General features: G+C 40.0%; 1 protein-coding gene across 2 annotated transcripts in view; it reads left to right on the top strand.

The window, feature by feature from the left end:
- Positions 1–23,204, top strand: part of LRRC2 (leucine rich repeat containing 2) — a 356,803-nt gene that overhangs the window by 229,326 nt on the left and 104,273 nt on the right. For both annotated transcript variants that reach the window (XM_063457177.1, XM_063457176.1), the window contains exon 5: positions 20,448–20,584. In XM_063457177.1, coding sequence (XP_063313247.1) covers positions 20,448–20,584 — 137 coding nt within the window. The remainder of the gene's footprint in view (positions 1–20,447; positions 20,585–23,204) is intronic.

The raw sequence follows: 23,204 nt of genomic DNA, 5'->3' as shown, positions 1-23,204 counted from the left end.
AGTCTCTATTCTGCTCTGTGTCAGTGTGTATCATGGTCTCTGTGGACGGTGAACAGTCTCTATTCTGCTCTGTGTCAGTGTGTATCATGGTCTCTGTGGACAGGGAACAGTCTCTATTCTGCTCTGTGTCAGTGTGTATCAGGGGCTTTGAGGACAGGTGTCAATCCATACCTGCCAAGTGACCCTATGTAGGGGGGACAGTCTCTATTCTGCTCTGTGTCAGTGTGTATCATGGTCTCTGTGGACTGTGAACAGTCTCTATTCTGCTCTGTGTCAGTGTGTATCATGGTCTCTGTGGACAGGGAACAGTCTCTATTCTGCTCTGTGTCAGTGTGTATCAGGGGCTTTGAGGACAGGTGTCAATCCATACCTGCCAAGTGACCCTATGTAGGGGGGACAGTCTCTATTCTGCTCTGTGTCAGTGTGTATCATGGTCTCTGTGGACAGGGAACAGTCTCTATTCTGCTCTGTGTCAGTGTGTATCAGGGGTTTTGAGGACAGGTGTCAATCCATATCTGCCAAGTGACCCTATGTAGGGGGAACAGTCTCTATTCTGCTCTGTGTCAGTGTGTATCATGGTCTCTGTGGACCGGGAACAGTCTCTATTCTGCTCTGTGTCAGTGTGTATCAGGGGCTTTGAGGACAGGTGTCAATCCATATCTGCCAAGTGACCCTATGTAGGGGGAACAGTCCCTATTCTGCTCTGTGTCAGTGTGTATCAGGGGTTTTGAGGACAGGTGTCAATCCATATCTGCCAAGTGACCCTATGTAGGAGGAACAGTCCCTATTCTGCTCTGTGTCAGTGTGTATCAGGGGTTTTGAGGACAGGTGTCAATCCATATCTGCCAAGTGACCCTATGTAGGGGGAACAGTCCCTATTCTGCTCTGTGTCAGTGTGTATCAGGGGTTTTGAGGACAGGTGTCAATCCATATCTGCCAAGTGACCCTATGTAGGGGGAACAGTCTCTATTCTGCTCTGTGTCAGTGTGTATCAGGGATCATTAGGATAGGTGTCAATCCATATCTGCCAAGTGACCCTATGTAGGGGGAACAGTCCCTATTCTGCTCTCTGTCAGTGTGTATCAGGGATTTGACTATCTTTATTCAGATTCAAAAATTACAATTCCAGGAAAAATTTAACAAACATTTACAAGAACATGTTATGCACATCATAGAAACAACGTAAACCTCTTTAAAGCCACAAACTTAAGACAAAAAATACGTACACACAATGTGTAAGGGTTTGAAAGAATATTCTGAATCCTTACATGTTTACTTTATCGTTTGTTTGATTTTTGTGAACCATATATAAACTACAAGCAGCGTGAAAACTATAAAAACTCAAGTGGCCATGCTGATCAAATTAAATAGTATGCTTTACACAGCGTATAAGGGTGATGTCACAGCACAACGGGAATGTAACAGGGGAAGAGGTGAAAGTCATCCTCCCCCTCCCACGACCCCGCCATATCTGCCAAGTGACCCTATGTAGGGGTAACAGTCTCTATTCTGCTCTGTGTCAGTGTGTATCATGGTCTCTGAGGACGGGGAACAGTCTCTATTCTGCTCTGTGTCAGTGTGTATCAGGGGCTTTGAGGACAGGTGTCAATGTTAGGTGATTTCTGCCTCTTATGGATTAAAAGCAGACTCTGCATCAACTGTGCAATTTTCCATGGGAGTTTTGCCATGGATCCCCCTCCGGCATGCCACAGTCCAGGTGTTAGTCCCCTTGAAACAACTTTTCCATCACTTTTGTGGCCAGAAAGAGTCCCTGTTGGTTTTAAAATTCGCCTGCCCATTGAAGTCAATGGCGGTTCGCGCGGTTCGCCGGTTCGCGAACATTTGCGGAAGTTCGCTTTCGCCGTTCGCGAACCGAAAATTTCGGGTTCGCGACAACACTAGTTAACACTAAATCTAGTATGGCCTCTTTACGAGTTGGCTCCTCAATGACTTGTTTTAGAGACAATCCCAGTAGGGAGTTTAGAATATGTGTGCTTCTGGCACAAGTAGCTATTTTTGTTTTCCAATTCACACCAGGAAGATTAAAGTCACCCATGATGATAACTTCCCCCTTCATTGTCATTTTAGCTATTTCTTCAACTAGTAGATTATCTAACTCTTCAATTTGTCCTGGGGCCTATAAATCACACCTACACGAGTTACTGTGTGATTACCAAATTCTAACGTAACCCAAATGGACTCTATGTTCGTCTCACTAACCTTTATTAGGCTAGATTTTATGCTATCCTTCACATACAGGGCCACCCCTCCCCCTTTCTTGCCTTCCCTGTCTTTTCTATATAAAGAGTACCCTGGTATTACTATGTCCCAGTCATTTTTTTCATTATACCATGTCTCAGTAACAGCGACTAAATCTACACTATCAGTTGCCATTATTGCCACAAGTTCATGGATCTTATTCCCTAAACTGCGAGCATTTGTAGACATGACTCTAAGCTTATCATTTTTTAACACACTTGCTACAGGCACCTTCTGTCCTTGTTTTGGGGGACAATTGGATTGATGTTTTATCACCCTTTTGCCCCCCCACCTCCTAGTTTAAATACATCCTAGCAAAACCTCTGAACTGCTCACTGAGAACATTTGTTCCCTTTTGAGAAAGATGCAAACCATCTTTTTTGTACAGTTTATTTCCATTCCAAACAGAGCTACCATGAGCAATAAAGCCAAATCCTTGCCCCCGACACCATTCACCAAGCCACAATTTAAAGTCCCTAGTACGCATCCGCCTGTCATTCTGAGTGTTATGCACAGGCAGAACTTCTGAGAATGACAGTGTGGAAGCAACCTGCCGTATGTCATTGGCAAAAACACTAAAAACTTCCTTAACCTCTGAAACCTCATTGCAAGCCAAGTCACTTGTCCCTAAATGGACAAGTACATCCAATTCCCCTTCCTGCTTTGCTTGCTTAACAATATTACAGATACGTCTCCTGTCTCTGTGAGCAGTAGCTCCGCGAAGACACCTCACTGTCAGGATCGGGACAGGGATCCAACACGCAGAGTACAAACAGGTGGTAGGTACGTATACCGGACCTTAGAATGTCCGGACTTAACGTAAGGAGTAAGTAGAGAATAGTCAGGGACAAGCCGAGGTCGAGGGAACGAGAGGACAGGTAAGCGAGAGACAAGTCGAGTCAAAGGGTAACAGAGATAAACAGGGTAGTACAAACAAGCCGGGTCAGAACCAAAGAGACAACTAGAATACAAGAGCGCTGAGTGACTAGACAGGCTAGAACCACGACAGGGCAATGAGCAGATGCCGAAAGCCTTACTTTATACCTTGATTCTAGAGGGTAATCACGCCCCTGACGAGTCCTGATTAGTGCTCGGGACTTGACTGACAGGTCGACCCGGGTTGGCGTCATGACGTCGACTACTGAACGTTGCGTCATATAAGGAAGTGGATCCCTCGCGGTCGGCTTGTAAATGGCCGACGGAGGAAACAACCCCTCTGGGAGGATAAACGTCTAATTCTCTCACCTCCTCTGAGGTAGAGACTACAGGTACCCTGACAGTACCCCCCCTCTCAGAAACGCCCACCGGGCGGAAGGAACTGGGAAGAGATGGAAAACGGGAGTGAAAAGCCCTGCGGAGGCGAGGAGCATGTACATCCTCCTGAGGTACCCAAGTCCTTTCCTCAGGACCATATCCATTCCAGTCAATAAGATATTGTAACTTCCCCCGGGAGATTCGAGAATCGATGATGGAGTTGATTTCATACTCCTCCTGACCCTCAACCTGAACAGAGCGAGGAGAGGATATAGTGGGGGAAAATCTGTTACAGACTAACGGTTTCAGTAAGGAAACATGAAAGGAGTTAGGGATGCGTAAGGCAGCTGGAAGAGCTAGGCGATACGCAACTGGGTTAATTCGAGTCAGAACCCTGTAAGGGCCAATGTAACGAGGAGCGAATTTCATAGAAGGGACCTTTAAACGAATGTTTCTTGTACTCAACCATACCCTATCACCTGGAACAAAAACCGGAGCCGCCCTTCTGTGCTTATCAGCGTGTTTCTTGAACAACATGGAATTATGTAGGAGAATTTGTTGAGTCTGATCCCACAACTTCCTCAAATTGGCAACATGAACATCAACCGACGGTACCCCTTGGGAAGGAGAAACCGAGGGAAGAATGGAAGGATGAAAGCCATAATTCATGAAGAAGGGGCTGGAACGAGTAGAATCACAAACGAGATTATTGTGTGCAAACTCCGCCCAAGGAATAAAACCGACCCAATCGTCCTGGTGTTCAGAAACAAAACAACGCAAATATTGTTCAATCTTTTGATTGGTACGTTCAGCAGCTCCGTTAGACTGAGGGTGATAGGCAGAAGAAAAATTCAATTTGATGCCAAGTTGAGAACAGAAGGATCTCCAAAAACGTGAAACAAATTGGGAGCCTCTATCGGAAACAATTTCGGAAGGTATCCCATGTAAGCGAAAAATCTCTCTCGCGAATATCTCCGCCAATTCAGGAGAAGTCGGGAGTTTAGTTAAGGGCACGAAATGAGCTATCTTAGTAAACCTATCAACCACCGTGAGGATCACAGTCTGTTTTTTAGAAACAGGCAAATCTACAATGAAGTCCATAGCCAAACAGGACCATGGTCTCTCTGGAATGTTCAAGGGATGTAACAAGTCACATGGAAGCGTATGAGGTTGCTTAGTCTTCATACAGACCTCACATGCTCCGATGAAATCCCTAATATCCTTCCGTAAAGAAGGCCACCAGAAATCTTTAGAGATCAAGGAACATGTCTTGCGAATACCCGGATGCCCAGCCGCCTTACTGTTGTGAAAACACTGTAAGAGTTCCAGTTGGAGTTCAGGAGGAACGAAATGCCTTGCCCCAGGGGTCTGTCTAGGCGCCAGATGTTGCAACTTCATGATCTGACCAAGCAACGGAGAGTGAATCTTAAGACTCGTGTTGGCGATAATATTGCCCCTGGGTACTATAGAAGACAAAACCAGCTCAGATATGGCAGAAGGTTCATATTGGCGAGACAAAGCATCGGCTTTAGAATTCTTAGAACCAGGTCTATAAGTGAGCACGTAATTGAAATGCGTGAGGAATAAAGACCAACGAGCTTGCCTGGAGGACAAGCGCTTGGCCTCCCCAATATAGGACAAGTTCTTGTGGTCTGTCAAAATAGTAACAGGATGTAAGGTGCCCTCCAATAAATGTCTCCACTCCTTTAAAGCCATGATAACTGCTAGTAGTTCCCTGTCACCAATGTCATATCTGCTCTCAGGACCTGATAGTTTCTTGGAAAAAAAACCACATGGATGTAAGGGCTTATCCACACCTAACCTTTGGGACAGGATGGCACCTATACCTGTCTCTGAGGCATCTACCTCGAGTAGGAAAGGCAGAGTCGTATCAGGGTGAACTAAAATTGGTGCAGAAGCAAACAGTTCCTTGAGTGTTTTGAAGGCAAGAAGGGCTTCAGTAGACCAGTTCTTAGTGTCAGCCCCCTGTCTGGTCATATTGGTAATAGGAGCTATAATAGAAGAGTAACCTTTAATGAAGCGCCTATAATAGTTGGAGAATCCAATAAACCTCTGAATGGCCTTGAGGCCCCTGGGTAAAGGCCAATCCAAAATGGACTGGAGCTTATCCGGGTCCATCTTAAACCCTTCCCCAGAAATCACATAACCAAGAAAGTTTATCTGGGATTGGTCAAAGCTGCATTTCTCCAATTTGCAATACAGGCCATGTTGAAGAAGCTTGCGCAATACCCTTCTGACTTGTCTGTGGTGAGTCTCAATCTCTCTAGAGTGTATAAGTATATCATCCAGATATACAATAACGCAGTCATGTTGAAATTCCCTAAGAACTTCATTGATTAGGTCCTGAAATACTGCCGGTGCATTACAGAGACCAAAAGGCATTACTGTGTATTCATAGTGCCCATAACGGGTATTGAACGCCGTCATCCACTCGTGTCCCTGCTGAATTCTCACCAAGTTATACGCCCCTCTGAGATCTAACTTGGTGAAAATCTTGGAGCCTTTTAGACGATCAAAGAGCTCGGTAATCAAAGGAATTGGGTAGGCATTTCTAATGGTTATTTTGTTCAAACCTCGATAATCAATGCAAGGTCTTAGTGTACCATCCTTCTTCTTAACAAAAAAAAAACCCAGCCCCGGCAGGGGAGGAGGATCTCCTAATGAATCCTTTTTCAAGGTTCTCACGAATATACTCCTCTAAGACTAAGTTCTCTTTAGTGGACAAAGGATATACATTACCCCTGGGAGGCATAGTACCAGGTAGTAGATTAATCTTACAATCAAAAGACCTGTGAGGAGGTAAATTATCAGCATTCTTTTTGTCAAATACTGCCTTTAAATCCAAGTACAGAGGCGGTATTTGTACCTCTGTAGAGTAGGTAGAATTAATCGGTGTGTTAACTGCGCAAAGCGGTGACACTGTCCGTAAGCACCTGTCCTGACAACCCTGACACCATGAGACTATCTCCCCTAATTCCCAATCAATAATAGGGTTATGTTTTTTTAACCAAGGATACCCCAGGACTATGGGAACAGATGGAGACGAAATAAGCAATAAAGATATGTCTTCCTCGTGTAAGATACCAACAGTTAATTTAACGGGTATGGTTTCACGAAAAATCACAGGCTCAACTAAAGGTCTACCATCTATGGCCTCAACGGCCAAGGGTGTCTCCCTTAACTGGGATGGGATAGTGTGTTTAGTAACAAAAACTTGGTCGATAAAGTTCTCAGCAGCTCCGGAATCTATCAATGCCATAGTTTCTAGTACTCCTTTCTCCCAAGTTAAAGAAACGGGTAGCAGAAGCCTGTGATCTTTATAATTATGATTAGAGGACAAAATAGAAACACCCAAGGCCTGTCCTCTAGAGAAACTTAGGTGCGAGCGTTTCCCGAGCGACTAGGACAATTTAGGCGTAAATGGCCTCTGACTCCACAGTACATACACAACCCCTCCCTTCTCCTGTACTGTCTCTCCTCTTCTGAGAGGCGAGTATTGCCTATCTGCATAGGTTCTGGAAGAAGTGAGGTTGTGGATTCAGAACTTTGAAATGAAGGAGCTAGTTTAAAGGAAGGTCTACGGTTTCTCTCTCGAGTGTTCTGCCTCTCTCTTAAACGTTCATCAATGCGAGAAATAAAAGAAATTAAATCCTCCAAATTTTCAGGAAGCTCTCTAGTAGCAACCTCATCAAGGATTATGTCTGATAACCCGTTTAAAAATACATCTATATAAGCCTGTTCATTCCACTTAACTTCTGCCGCCAAAGACCTGAACTCTAGTGCATAATCCACAAGTGTTCGGTTTTCTTGTCTAAGGCGCAACAGTAATCTAGCTGCATTGACCTTTCTACCTGGAGGGTCGAAAGTTCTTCTGAAAGCAGCTACAAAGGCATTATAATTGTATACTAACGGATTATCATTTTCCCACAATGGATTGGCCCATCTCAAAGCTTTCTCGACAAATAATGTGATAATAAATCCAACCTTCGCCCTATCTGTAGGATAGGAGCGGGGTTGTAATTCGAAATGGATACCTATTTGGTTTAAGAAACCACAACACTTCTCTGGAGAACCAGCATAACGTACAGGTGGAGTGATACGGGAAGAAGCACCTACAGTGGCTACCTCTAGACCTGAACTCACAGGAGAGATAGAAGTATTACGCATCTCCTCTGGTTGATTACTAGAACGAGATAGTAACGCCTGTAGTGCTAGAGCCATCTGGTCCATTCTGTGATCCATGGCGTCGAACCTAGAGTCAGAAGGACCAACCTGAGTGTTTGTACCTGCAGGATCCATTGGCCCTGTCGTAATGTCAGGATCGGGACAGGGATCCAACACGCAGAGTACAAACAGGTGGTAGGTACGTATACCGGACCTTAGAATGGCCGGACTTAACGTAAGGAGTAAGTAGAGAATAGTCAGGGACAAGCCGAGGTCGAGGGAACGAGAGGACAGGTAAGCGAGAGACAAGCCGAGTCAAAGGGTAACAGAGATAAACAGGGTAGTACAAACAAGCCGGGTCAGAACCAAAGAGACAACTAGAATACAAGAGCGCTGAGTGACTAGACAGGATAGAACCACGACAGGGCAATGAGCAGATGCCGAAAGCCTTACTTTATACCTTGATTCTAGAGGGTAATCACGCCCCCGACGAGTCCTGATTAGTGCTCGGGACTTGACTGACAGGTCGACCCGGGTTGGCGTCATGACGTCGACTACTGAGCGTTGCGTCATATAAGGAAGTGGATCCCTCGCGGTCGGCTTGTAAATGGCCGAGAGGACCGCGAGGATTGGAGGAAACAACCCCTCTGGGAGGATAAACGTCTAAGTCTCTCACCTCCTCTGAGGTAGAGACTACAGGTACCCTGACACTCACAAGACCACCATTGTCCATCTCCACATTGTACCATTGTAGATGTACCATTGTACATCTTATGATGGAATCCCCCAACAACAACTGCTTTCTATTAGGCCTCACCATAGTCTTCAAGCCTCTCTGCACAACACCACTAGCCTCAGTGCCTCTCTGCACAACACCACTGGCCTCAATGCCTCTCTCCACAACAGCACTAGCCTCAGTGCCTCTCTCCACAACACCTCTAGCCTCAGTGCCTCTCTCCACAACACCTCTAGCCTCAGTGCAATGGGCCTTTAGAATGCAATGAGTTAATGTATTATTGGACTCATGTAAACTGTGAGTTGTGGTGAGTTGACAAATGTTAAGGCTTTGCCTGCAGTTGTGGGAGAGCTTTATTTCTCTATTTCTCTATTTAAAGGCACCATTCACCTTCCTCTGTGCCGTACGTGGTCTGGCGATTTGCATGTCCCCTCCCTCCACTCCCGTTATTCACTCTATATACCCCTCATTACTCCTGTATGGGTAGGCCCTCTTTTATCTACAGGCCTACTATGTCGTCGGTTCCAGCACACCAAAACCGACATTAACCTTTCTATACTACGCTATTCCTAACCTGCTCATTATCTCTCCATACGGATTGTTTGCCCTGAACACAACTTATTTTTATAAGTTCATGTCCAAGATCTAAATCCTAATTTTTCACAGATCAGTGGTACACACTGTCATAGTATGGAACTAGAATATATGTAATGGAATGGATAATGGTCTGTTCTGAGAGGGTGCTCTGATTTTGAATAATGTAGACTACCTCATATGCTTAACATATGTATGTATAACATTTGGGAAGAGTATGAAGCCATTTCCTTATTGCGTTTTTTTATGGACTTCTTCTCAGCATATTTGGATAGTGTTTTTTGTATGCTGAACGTTAAAGACAGTCAGGGTTATTTACTAAAATCAGATTTCAAAGTGAGTTCAAAGTAAATTTTAAGTTTACTGCCAAAATAACCAAACTGAAAGCATCACTAACTTAGATATTGTTTCCAGCTTGGATATTTTGACCTTACATTTAAAATTCACTTTAAATTCTCATTTTAGTGAATAACCATGTGCACATTTCACTATTCAAATTTGAATACTGCATTTTGTTCTGTTGTATGATTTGCCCTATGAACAAAATACGTCCAGGTTGCACCTTATAGTGAGGTATACATACAAATCAATGCAACCATTGTGTTTTTAGGACAATTTGATTGCCTTTAATAAAAAAATAATAAAAGTGGAATTGCAAACTTGAACCATACCTTTAAACAGTATGGGACTGAATGCAAATAACATTTTTAACTAAAATATAAATATAACATTTATTAAATATGCAAAGGGCCATGATAACTTTTTTGATAATCAAGTATGTTTGCTCATTTAATTTTGCTGACTAGTAAACATTTTTTTCTAGAACTTTATTTGCTGTTCTTTCATTTACTCTCAAAAAGACTAAAAGACTCCTGATTCTATTATTTGCAGACTTTGCTGTATAATCAGTTTAAAGCCAAATTAAATTGCTGGCCTGCTATTGCTTTCACTTTACTGAATTTTTTTTTTTTTGGGGGGGGGGGGGGGGCTTCAGAACTGTAGGTCTGTGATTATGGCTCTTTCTTTTTTAGATGGGTAAAGCAATAATAATTTTGCTGAGTGTCAAGTCAATCAATGTTTGTATTGAATTATTTAATCGCATATTCATTGGCTTGGATTTGAAAGTTATCGTGTGTGATTGCAGAGAAAAAACCATATCAAAACGTAATGTTTTATTAACTGAAAAAAACAATCCGTTTTTATTGCAGACATTCGTACTTGAATCTACATGACAACTTCAAAAGACAAACCCACTGAATGTCTTTAAACTACTTTTCTTCAAAGTAGTGATTTAAGTTTAATAACGTGCATTGATTTTGTCTCACATCTATTTGGTTTTGAATACCTTCTAATTGAATGGGGAGCATTCGAGCAAAGCTCTTTTTGGTAAACTTTCATCTACTCTCAATCTAAACTTACTTTAACAAATTGCAGATCATTGGGCCAAAGAGATTACTTTTCCTTTTTATGATTGAAAATGATCAGAACTTCAATTTTCTTTACAGAAATATTTAATGAACATTTCTTCAGATAATAGCGGTGCAATTGGAGCAGTGACCATAGAATTTGTGTGTGCTGTTGTATAAAATACAGAGTTTGAAAGATTTAATCCTTAAACTTTTGCATCCATAAATCCATTATTTTAATTTCAAGGTAGTGGGCATTCTGTTTTTTTGTGACTCAAACCCATCCACCAAGAGTAATAAACCATTTTGTTATAGGACAGGGAGGAAACAAAATGAAGCACTAATTAATTGTGCAAATTATTTGACAAAGAATGGGGACTTGTAATTATATATTTGTATTATTATTGTCTGTCTTTTGTATTTGTAGTAGACTTATACACAGTGGAAACATTTATTTTTGGTTAAACCACTTTGTCGGAAATATAAAAATAAATGTGTCAATGCTACATTTTGTCTCTTCAGAATATTGTTCATCCGAAAAAAATAAAAAAGAATAAAAATATTAAGTGAGGGTGGGGTGGGGCCTGACCGCAGAGCCGAGAGGACGAGAACCTCAAGAGCTCAGGCACCAAGCTACTCTAAAAGCCGAATCTCTAGACCCAAAAAGCGACTAAACAGGCCTCAAAGGCCAGCAACTTAAAGGGGTCACCAGACAGAGCATAATGACACCTTGCAAGCGGCACTACAAGCAGTACTTGCTGGACCAGTGTCCGGAGCCAACTCACATGGCTAACGCGGGAGGGATGGCCGCTCTCCTTCGCCACGACTAGCTGCCTCAGCGACTAAGGGCCCTAGTTGTTCCCATCCCAGTCCATCCACCCTCTGTGAACACTCACCCCGGGGGCACTCTGAGGCACAACTCAGACCAAACGGTCCCACGCGGCAAAGCCAAGATGGCCGACGGCAGTGATGCTGACTCTAAGCAACAAACTGTCGATAGCTGGACAACGACTTTCCGGGCTAAATTCGACGCCGTTTGCCAGAAGTGGTGGGAGCGATTAGGGGATAAGAATCTACCTCCTGCTCTGACACCAGCCACAACGGCATCGCATCAACGATCACCCCCGCGAGCGCGGCCGAGATGCCCAAACAAAGCAGCTATACCGCTGTAGCGGTAAACGGCACTGCGGCTCGGAGGAAGAAGCAACAAAGGAGCAACAGCTGCTCCAGCAGCACCCAAGCAATGGCACCAAAACCACACATGAGAGGATTCCAAGGACACCACCCAACCCTGCAGAGACGCAGAAATCCCGACATGACACACCAGAGGGGTCACGGTTCACGGTTGATCTGCTTTTCCCTATCTCTGCCTCAATTTTGCAGTTTTTATTGTAGTCTATACTTAAATCACAAAGTCCAATGTCCAGTTGTTATCAGTTATGTGTACTATCATATGACATTCTATTCTGCCTCCTAGATGTTTAGTAATATGAATACCCCTGAAACAATGTAATTACCTGGCGTAACGCCTTACAATCTACTTGTTTATCATTTGTTTAATGTCAACACGCATGTCACTCCAACTTGTTGTAAGCCTTATACTCACATACCCACTCATGTCTATGTAGCTCACACCAACCACATCTTAAGTTTTGCTATATATCTTAGACATGTTTGACTACTATGTGACCTAGCTACAAAAAAATGTGTGCAGTGACCTATAATGCCCTATACCTGTTCATGTATGTATTCTGCCAATCTTGTACTTGCTGTTGGGGCATTGCAAGAGCTTGTGTAAACTATTCGCACCACAAAAATAAAGAATAAAAAAAAAGTTTTTTATCAATGATTGATGTAATGTTTTCTCTTTTGCTTTGCATTTCTTTGTTTTCTAATGCTCTATTTTCTAATGATTGAGTGTAATAATTTCCTTTTTGCTATCTTGCACTAATGAAAATTGGAGAACAGGAGTCAGTTTAAGGTGAAAAAAGCAGAATTTTCAAGAAATTACTGTAAAAAAGTAATTGGGTAATTAACCACCCACTCACCCATTCTGACAAGAATCTAATGTGAGAAGAATTGAATCACCCATTTCAATCTGAACAGAATCAGCCACTCACCCATTCCATTTTTACATGTATTTATTAAAGACTCAGTCGGGCAGGGCGAAACCACTGTAAAGAAAGATATTTGAAAAAAGGGCAGCTGCAACAGCATCAGAAGAGGAAAGTGGCCAATTGGATCTCGAGTAGCAGGTGATTATACCTCCAGTGAAGAGCCAAGTAACCCAACTTGGGGAGATTGAACTTGAGGAAGCCTCAGCCCAACCTCTGCTGTGTTGGTGTTATGCTGCCACTGCTGCTGCTGGGAATAACAGGCAATGACAACATGTTAGGTTCAATGTGAAAATCTTCCTCAAACAGCATGGGTCTCTTTTGCTGCAAATCACAGACCATGTTAATACATTGTCCCTCCAGTATATCAGGCTGTTTTATCATAGTAAAAGCAATGCAAATCTACAGATAAAACTTAAAAGAAAAAAAGGGCAACAATGTGTATAACCTTAATATATGCAATGGGATTGGTGTAGCACCTAGGTTGTCTTTGTAAGGTATATTCTTTTCCTTTCTTTGAAGTTGACACTGTCCACCTATTTAAGCCCACTAATGTAAGAATTACCATGATCTACCACCCTTTCCCCTCTCCAGTCACCCTAGGGTATTAATTGAACAATTTTCCTCCTGGCTTCCCAGCTTCCTCTGCTCTAGCTCTCCAACCCTTATACTTGTGACTTTAATATCCCAATTAACAACCCCAACTGCCCTGATGCCTCTCGTCTACTATCTGTAATGGTCCACAATGGTCCAATTCAGCAACTCATATAGCAGGAAACACTCTTGATCTCATCTTCACCAATCTCTGTACCACCTCTAATTTCTCCAATGTTAATTTCCTCTATCTGACCACCATCTGCTAACCTTTAAAAAAAAATGGCATGCCCCGTACCCAAATTACACCACCCCCAGCTCATCAATCTCACAGAAATCTCCAATGTCTTGACCTACAGCAATTCTCCACCAACCTCTATACTTTACTTTTATCCATCTCAAATCTAATTTTTCCTAGTTCTGAGACCTCCCTCTACAATTCCACTCTTTACTTGGAACATCGCAACACCTCCTAAATTTAAACACAACAATCACTCCCAATTACAACCTTGGCACACCAAGCTGACCCAAAACTTCAAAAAATGTTCAAGAACCTGCTGGAGAAAGTCTCACTCTGCATCTAAATTCCTCTACTATAAATTTGAGCCGGGCTCCTACAGTTTGACTCTTTCCTCTTCAAAAGAAAACAACTTCAATACCCTTATATCCACACTCTCCCACAACCTCAAAAGCCTATTTCACACTTTTAACTATTCTTTACTATATTACTCCTCCTATTCCTACCAACTTGACTGCCACAAACTATGCAACTCACTTAACTGAGAAGTTTTCTACAATCAGGGAAATAATCTCTCATGTCTCTCCTTCCCATACCCATCTGTCTCCTTCTCTTGCTCTGCCTCTCACTATAATTTTCAGTCTCTCATGCAACCATAACCACAATTCTGACAAATCTATTTAGCTGCTGCCATTTGCATCCAAAATCCTTGAGAGAGTTGTGGATGCAAGATTGAAAATCTTCCTTAAATCCAACTCTCTGCTTGACCCGCTCCAGTCTGTATTCTGTGCTCATCACTCTGTCAAAAATACTGTGACCAAGGTATCCACTGATTTAATCGCTGGTAAATCTCGTGGTCACTATTCTATCCCAATTCTCTTTCTGCTGCTGACAAGGCTCACCTTCCTGTCCACTTGTACCTCCCACGCCTTCTTCCCTCTGTCAGTCCCTTCATTGGCTTCCCCTTAGATATAGGGCTGAATTTAAGATTCTGGTACTTGCTTGCAAATCTCTATATAATACTGCTCCAACCTACCAATTCTCCCTAATACACAAGTATGTCCTGTCTTGGCCCCTGAACTCTGCCAAAGACCTGCATCTATCCTCTGTTTATATTCCCCCATCTGATGCTCGCCTTCAAGACTTCTGTGTGGAATTCCCTTACCCTCTCCATTAGACTCTCACCCAGTCTCCATTCCTTAAAAATCATTGAAAACTCACTTTTTTTAGGAAAGTGTATCAATTCAACGGTTAACAGGTTTCCTCGTCTTCACCCTGATTCCTCTCCTGCAACCGTCAATAAAAATTCAAATTAAAAAACAAAACACTAAGCCCTCAGTGAATACTATTCTAGCAACTCGTCTGGTCACAATTACTTATTTGCTAGTACACCCATTGTACAGCTCTGTGAAGTTGGCACTTTATAAATAATAATAATAATATAACTAAGAAAAATATAGACACTGATAGTATAGCAAGTTGGAATATCTCAGTGAGCGATGAAATAAATAAAATCTGCACTCACACTTTCATGGAACTTCAACCCAGCTCCAACTTAAGCACCTGGGTGGAAGGATTCCCATCTCAGGATATAGTGTGGCAGTGGTACAGCAGGGACTCCTAATGGCAGTAGGATTTCTCACGGATGTATAGTAGTAAAACAGAATAGTGATGTAGTTATATCCAAGGGTTTAAGCCTTATTGTAATGTCAAGTATTTTAAAATTTCCCTCTATACACAGCTTGAATCTTGACTTTTCAAGAGTGTAGTAAGGAATAGTAACATATTACCAATACTTAGAGTTGTTGGGCTCAATACAATGGTTAGAAGGAAAAAAATAACGAGGTCAGGAAAAAAGCCAGAATCAGGGATTTCAAGAGTACACAAAAACGTCAAATCAGATAAGTAATTGATCACAGACAATAGGTAACTACCAATTGGGATCATACTTAAACCACAACAGTGGTTGAAACTGAGCAATGAAACTGAGCAGGAAAGTCTGATATATAGATCTGTACATTATAGCTTGCTCACATCACTCTTGTGCCCTAACAACATGCATGTGCTTGATGACGTAGGACTGTTAGCACTCAAAATTTTAGATATATGTCTATGAAAGAATACACTGGAGCAATATTGACACAAGACTGGTTAGGACTTGGAACATTGAGGGCATCAAAACTGATATGATTATGATGCGATTAAGAAGCCGTTACCAGTAACCAAACACATAGTTGTTGGCAAATGCCTTTTGACTATATAGTAATTTTTATTTTCTTTGTGAAAATACAACCTACAGACTGAATAAATCCTGTTCTAATTAATTAAAGACAATTAAATGCGCTGGGCTGTAAGTATATCTCCTGGTGGGGAGTAACCCCTTTTAAATAGAACTATAAAAAAAGAGAATTGTAACACAGGAGAGTAGAAAAGGAGGGGGAACTAATGCCCAATATTCCTAAATGAGCGGAAATATAAACCAACGAAGGTTATGATCCTATTAAATTTAACACATAACTTTTATTAAATCAATGGGTAAAAGATTCATTGTGCACCTGTAAAATATAGTGAGTGGAACCAAAACCTAAAATTGTGGTAAAAAAATATCTTAATACAAAGTCCCCACTAACCATGAGTCTGTGGAGGCATTGACTTAGTCTAAAAGCAGAGTCAATGTGCTTACTAAGCAACTAGGTAAATCTACTAGTCTGCCTAGATAGTTGATATGGTAATAGTCAATTCTGGCAAAGATAGAAAGAGTAAATAAAATGATAATTTCTAAATTGTCTTGCTGTTCTCTTGTCCTGCTGATATGTTAATGTATTCGTCTGTCTGGGTAGGTAATACTATAAAACCAGAAAATACAGGGCACTCCATTATCCCCTAAACAGCAACTTCAGTGCTGACAGATTTAGTTAGGGTTTTTTTTTGTGTTTTTTTTTAAACACCTAATCTAGGCATAAAATAATGGGGGGTTTAGTTACATTATATGATCATACATTGCATAAGCCTGCCACAACGTCAATGTACCCCATCTTTGGCAGGTCCTACACTACCAGCCTAGTGCTTCATGAGCTACTTACTTGGGAAAAATAATTCCATCTAGAGTAATCTGCAGTGCATGGCTAAATAGGGCCCTGGGATGAGGCACCTGTGACAGGGAGGGGTACAAAACTTGACTCCCAAATACATATATATATATATATATATATATATATATATATATATATATAAGAAAGTTGGCTTGACTCCCAAATACATATATATATATATATATATATATAAGAAAACAGGGGGCTGGCTGCACTCACCTGAATATGCATAAGTAGGGTGCTGCTGGGAGCCAATTTATACAATACACAAGATCCAGTGCACTCACCTATCCACTAAACTTCAGTGCTAACAGATTTAATTAGTTAGTTTTTTTTTTTTTTAGGTGCTGTAGGTGCAGAACTGTAAGAGTTAACTGAAGCTGCGATGAGAAAATCAGTATCTCATTGTTTTAACTTAGGTATAGATGTTCTCATTGTTTTAACCTATGTATAGATGTGGTAAGTGTAACTCTGACACTATACAACTAAAGTATACATACTGAGCAATGAGGTCATACCTGCCTTGATTTGGTTTTAATAAAGCCGACAGAGCAAATAGGAAAGAGAGAGAGATGAAAATTCCCGAAATTCAATATCTCGCTCGTTGATGCATCTCTTATCCGTCAGGATTTGATACTACAATATTGATCAAATCCGATATGCCAGAAAGAGCTTGATAGATAAATCAATTTGTTAGAAATAATTATTGCAGTTAGATAGCAGGAAAGTAGATACAAGGTTTGCAATGGGGATCCAGCCTCATAGCCATTCCGGGTGCAAGGTCTGTTGGTAAATTGTATCAATAAAAATGTAAATGTAAATGTTGCTAAATTGGTAACGGTATAGCAACAAATGCTAATGGATAGGTATTAAGGAGATCTTGGTGGTACAGTTTGGTCACACAAATTTATAAAGTAGATGGGTAAATTGATTGTAAATGAATTCTAGCCTTTGAGGACACCCCTTAACCAAATACCTAACTAAAATTCGTCTTGACTGTATCAGATCCTTTTCCTGCCCCCACAGCGGTATTATGCAATAGTTGTAAAGAGGATTAAAGCTAAGATAGGTAGTGTGAAGAAGGGTTAAGGGGTGCCCTCGAAGGCATAGACTGGTATATTGCTAGGATTCATTTACGATCAATTTACCCATCTACTTTATAATGACATTAACATATTGTAAAATCCCAAATCCCATACTTACTGTTTCAATTTTTCATTGTGCATCTGCTATTGGACATACCCACATGCACAATAATTTAAACTGTTTGATGTCAACAGTCCCTGCATCTTATTTAGGTACATAGCACAAAATAATTTTTTTATTTAAAAAAAATCATATTATATAACAGAGATTGAATAAAATGAAATCCTGTTGCTGAATTTAACGATAAGTAGATTGACAAAAAGGCCAATTATTCTTAGTTTCAATTATGGCTCAGGGGCAGAAAAAAGCAGTGCATTATTGTATGTAGAATTACCATGTCACTGGGAATATTTACGGTAACATTCTCAGAACAAGCACAATTTTCCTGCTGTTTCAGTAGTGCATGTACTAAATAGTGGATGTGATTGAATTGGTTTCCATGATCTTGGTTAGTCTGCACTCATGCCATACTGATGTTACTGACATGCTGTTCTAACCTTCGTTTACACTGCAGGAAGCTATTGCATAGTAACTAAAACAAAGAAGACAATACACTTTCGTTTAACGTTTAATCCAAACCAAATTACTTTATACAAAAATAAATATTTAGTTAAATTATATGAAGCTGGACTACAAGCTTGTTTTCCCTACTGAAAATCAAAGCAGAATTTAAATTTGCATTCATCAATCCAGGTCTGGGAGGAGATCCCTCAGGAGTCCATCCGCCACCTCATCAGGAGCATGCACAGGCATTGTAGGGAGGTCTTACAGGCACGTGGAGACCACACACACTACGTAACCTCATTTTGACTTGTTTTAAGGACATTACATCAAAGTTGGATCAGCCTGTAGTGTGTTTTTCCACTTTAATTTTGAGTGTGACTCCAAATCCAGACCTCCATGGGTTGAAAAATTTGATTTCCATTTTTTTATTTTTTGTGTGATTTTGTTGTCAGCACATTCAACTATGTAAAGAACAAAGTATTTTAGAAGAATATTTAATTCATTCAGATCTAGGATGTGTTATTTTTGTGTTCCCTTTATTTTTTTTGAGCAGTATATATATATATATATATATATATATATATATATCGAGATGCTTGCACTCCTGGATTAGAGAGTAATTGACCGGTGCTGGTCAGGCACAGGATACAAAAAAATGATTTGAAATGACCGCACTCCAAGGACTTGATGATAGTAAAAATAAAATATAACTTTTATTCTATATCATTTAAAAATATCGAAGTTTCAGCCCCAATACTTGGGCTTTCATCAGGATGACAATATATATACCTATTTTATCTATTTGCTTAGGACTGACACATTAAACATCTATGTGTATATATATATATATATATATATATATATATATATATATATGTTTTAATGTGTCAGTCCAAAGCAAAGTTTTATTCTGATAAAAGTTTGTTTTGGAATGCAATGTTGATCTATTTGTTTGTACCAGTCAGCTTTGATAAAGCAGCAGTATACTTAAATATAAGACTGGTGATAATTATATAATTATTATCTTATTACTAACTTAATGAACTTGACTTTGAAAGCTACATCTTCCACATCATCATCATCGTTACTTATGTGTTTCCCAAGCTTAAATGTAATAAATACCTTGGGGCAAGCCATTGCTGCACCTAGTGTCACTGGTGACATCCAAAATGGATTGGTCTGCCCACTGAAGGGTTGTGTCAGCCTGGTATCAAGCATTCCCAAAAGTATAGAGGACAATGCAGAGAGTACTGCTTAAGTAACTCTTTGCATGGTCCACCTCACACCATGAATGTGTCTAATCATGTGGCCCTAGTGTCCACCTCACACCATGAATGTGTCTAATCATGTGCTCATGCCCTACTTCCTGAGGACAGTCACTTGGTGTCATCAGATGCAGGACACCGGATATAAAAATCAGGATGATGGAACTGGACTTGAAAACAGTGACTGTTCTGCCAAAAATTAAAACAAGATTCCATCTGGCTATATGATAAAGAAGCTCTGCCTCCTGCAGAACTCTGTAAAAAAAATCATACTAAGACACCAGACTGGTTGTGATACTCATGTACTGTAAATGTACAAATTTAAGTAATATAAACACTCATTTGTTTGATAAATTGATTCCTTGTTTAAAGGGACTCTCCAGTGCCAGGAAAACAAACCCCTTTTCCTGGCACTGCAGAATCCTGCAGTGTCCCTCTCCCTCCCACCCTCCATCCTATATTGCTGAAGTGGTTACAACCCCTTCAGTGACTTACCTGAATCCAGCACCATTGTCCCTCAGCGCTGGGTCAGACTCTGCCGGCAGGGGAGACGTCAGCCGGCAGGGGAGACCTAATGCGCATACGTGGCAATGGGCGTGCATGCGCATTAGACCTCCCCATAGGAAAGCAGTATTTAATTTTTTCCTATGGTGATTCCAGTAACGCTGGAGGTCCTCATGCATAGCGTGAGGACGTCCAGCGTCATTTAAATCATTTTTTGTGTTTTAAGAACCCAGAAGTCCCTCTACTGACTGTCTGATAGACAGCCACTAGAGGAGGACTTAACCCTGCAAGGTAATTATTGCAGTTTATAAAAACCGCAATAATTACACTTGTAGGATTAAGGGTGATGGGAGTTGGCACCCAGACAACTTCAATGGGCAGAAGTGGTGCCCAGAGTGTCCCTTTAGGTTCTACACTAGAGAGTGACAGAGTGGCGAGTTATGCAGATTCCCATTATATTGGAAATATTGTACATGGTAATATTTTCTTTTATAGCAACATGTTATTTAGCAATTTGCAGTAATATATATATATATATTTTTTTTTATTGCAACAGGTTATTTGTCAAATCTTAAAGAACTCAATGTTAGTTTCAACAACCTAAAGAACATCCCACCTGAATTAGGAGATTGTGAAAATCTTGAAAAGTTGGATTTTTCAGGGAATTTAGACCTTAAAGAGCTTCCATTTGAGGTATGATATTTTTATATCAACATAACAATGAGCATAATTATCTATGAACTTAAAGCTTGAAAATAAGTTTGTCCGTTTTATTCTAGAATCCAAAAGTATTCTGCTAGTTTAAAGTGGTTAGAATATATTTAAATTGTTATGTTAAAATGGTCATTGCTCTATTGGCAGTTGCTTACAAGTATTATTTAGTATATTTCAATGCTGTCATCTTTGAAAAAGTAAAATGTTATTAACTAATCAAACATGTAACAAAGAAATAATTGTGATTGTGGATGTAGATTAGCACTTTAGATAGCCAGGCATATTTTAGAAAACAAAAACCAAAAAATAAAGTGCGCTGTGCCTTTAAGACCATCAACAATATAAGTGAATAATTTTCACACAAATGTTAAATAATAATACATTTTCAAAAGTTGTATAAAGTGCACTGTGCTTAAACACTACAAATCAACTTAAGTGATATGAATACCACATACAAAAAAACTCATAGGGCAATATGCATAAAACTAAAAGTATTTTCGTTTTATGCATATTGCCCTATGAGTTTTTTTTGTTCTGTTTTTTTCTTTGAGTATATCACTGAAGTGTTAACAGAAGCAACCTCAAAACTTTTAAAAGTGAGTTTATTTTTCATTTAGCACTTACGTGTTTTGTCACTAATGCACTTTTATGATATTGCATATGTATGTGGTATTCATATCACTTAAGTTGATTTGTAGTGTTTAAGCACAGTGCACTTTATAAAACTTTAGAAAATTTATTATTATTTAACATTTGTGTGAAAATTATTCACTTATATTGTTGATGGTCTTAAAGGCAGAGCGCACTTTATTTTTTGGTTTTTGCAATTTATGTGAGAGGAGCTTTTTCACGATATATAGTGCTGCTTTATATTTGTATTGTACTGTACATATTAGTTTTAGCGCCATTTTTTACTTGTCTTTTGATATTTTAGAAAACAGCAAATATTTTACCATTCGACTCTTGTATATGCATAAGTCAAAATACCTTTCATCACAATTCCTCCAATTTATTTTGTGTGCTTTATTGAATGTTATTTTACATGTGTTTGAATTCTTCAGTTTAAATAATTGTTATGACATTCCCTTACACATCACTTTTATTTTGAAATGTAGATTACCATAATGAAATGTAATGATATAGGGAGAAGTTATGGTTTCTTTTTTTGTTTTTTGTTTTTTGTTTACCTCTCTGGAGATCAAAAGATCAAAATAATTTTAAATATTTTGTTATAAATTGCTTTCAGTTATATTCCTAAACACTGTGTACTGTTGGTGTACTTTGTTTTAATAGAAACAATGGGTATAACATTTCTGTTCAGGTTTGCATGTAGAATCCTGTTGTATAGTAAACAATGTTTAAATGTGTATTGTGTGTATGTTTTATATAATATAATGTGCAGCTCAGGTAACATGGCCCACTAGTGAAACCTACATATATCGAAGAGCATAGAGAAAACAGATATTTTGGGACCCCTATTCTTTTGACAATACAAATGTCTGTTTTCTGTATGGTCTTCATTACACAAGGGTTTCACTAGTGGGCTATGTCTACTGAGTTGTTCCTATTTTTGCTTTCCTGGTATTTCTGCTGGTTGAACCACAGCAGTCTTTACACATATGCTGCACCAGGTGAAATATGTTTCTGTTTTTGGCACTGCAGTGACCACACTCTATGATCATATTTTCTTTAGTAAGACATATCTGATCCAAGTATAGCATTATTAAAATGTATTAGTAAATATCCTGGAGCTGATTAAAAGACACAAAATCACATTTTATTTTAATGATATCAGAAGTTAAAAAAGTAAATATGTTACTTTTTCAGTCATAAAAGGTAATGAGTAATAGAGTGCAGATGCAATGGGAAATACTACAAATATAATTTTAACAGAGTGAGGAGTTCTAGCAAGGGTGAAAAATAGAAAAAAGGAGAAATGTGTAGGGTGTGTAGAACTAAAGAATGTACATATGTAAAGCAAAAAAGACTATATATATTATTAAACATATAAAAACAATACGGGGATATCCTTCATCCTCTACATGTAAGGATCTACTTGATTACTATTTATCTGCTTGGAACAAGAGTGGTGAGATCAAACTAAAGATAGATTCAGTGATTCAGATTTAGATCCAACCTTATTGTCATTGTACCATGTACAAACAAGGGCAATGAAACACAGTTTTTATATGTCTTCATGCATATTATTCATTTTTGTAGTTTCTTTTTAGTGATGTCGCGAACACAAAATTTTTGGTTCGCGAACGGCGAACGCGAACTTCCGCAAACGTTCGCGAACCGGCGAACCGGGCGAACCGCCATAGACTTTAATGGGCAGGCAAATTTTAAAACCCACAGGGACTCTTTCTGGCCACAATAGTGATGGAAAAGTTGTTTCAAGGGGACTAACACCTGGACTGTGGCATGCCGGAGGGGGATCCATGGCAAAACTCCCATGGAAAATTACACATTTGATGCAGAGTCTGGTTTTAATCCATAAAGGGCATAAATCACCTAACACCTATCCTAATGATCCCTGATACACACTGACACAGAGCAGAATAGGGACTGTTCCCCCTACATAGGGTCACTTGGCAGA

This window comes from Pelobates fuscus, chromosome 5, assembly GCF_036172605.1.
Source record: "Pelobates fuscus isolate aPelFus1 chromosome 5, aPelFus1.pri, whole genome shotgun sequence".
Taxonomy (NCBI): Eukaryota; Metazoa; Chordata; class Amphibia; order Anura; family Pelobatidae; genus Pelobates; species Pelobates fuscus.
This window is presented reverse-complemented; position numbering and strand designations above follow the sequence as displayed.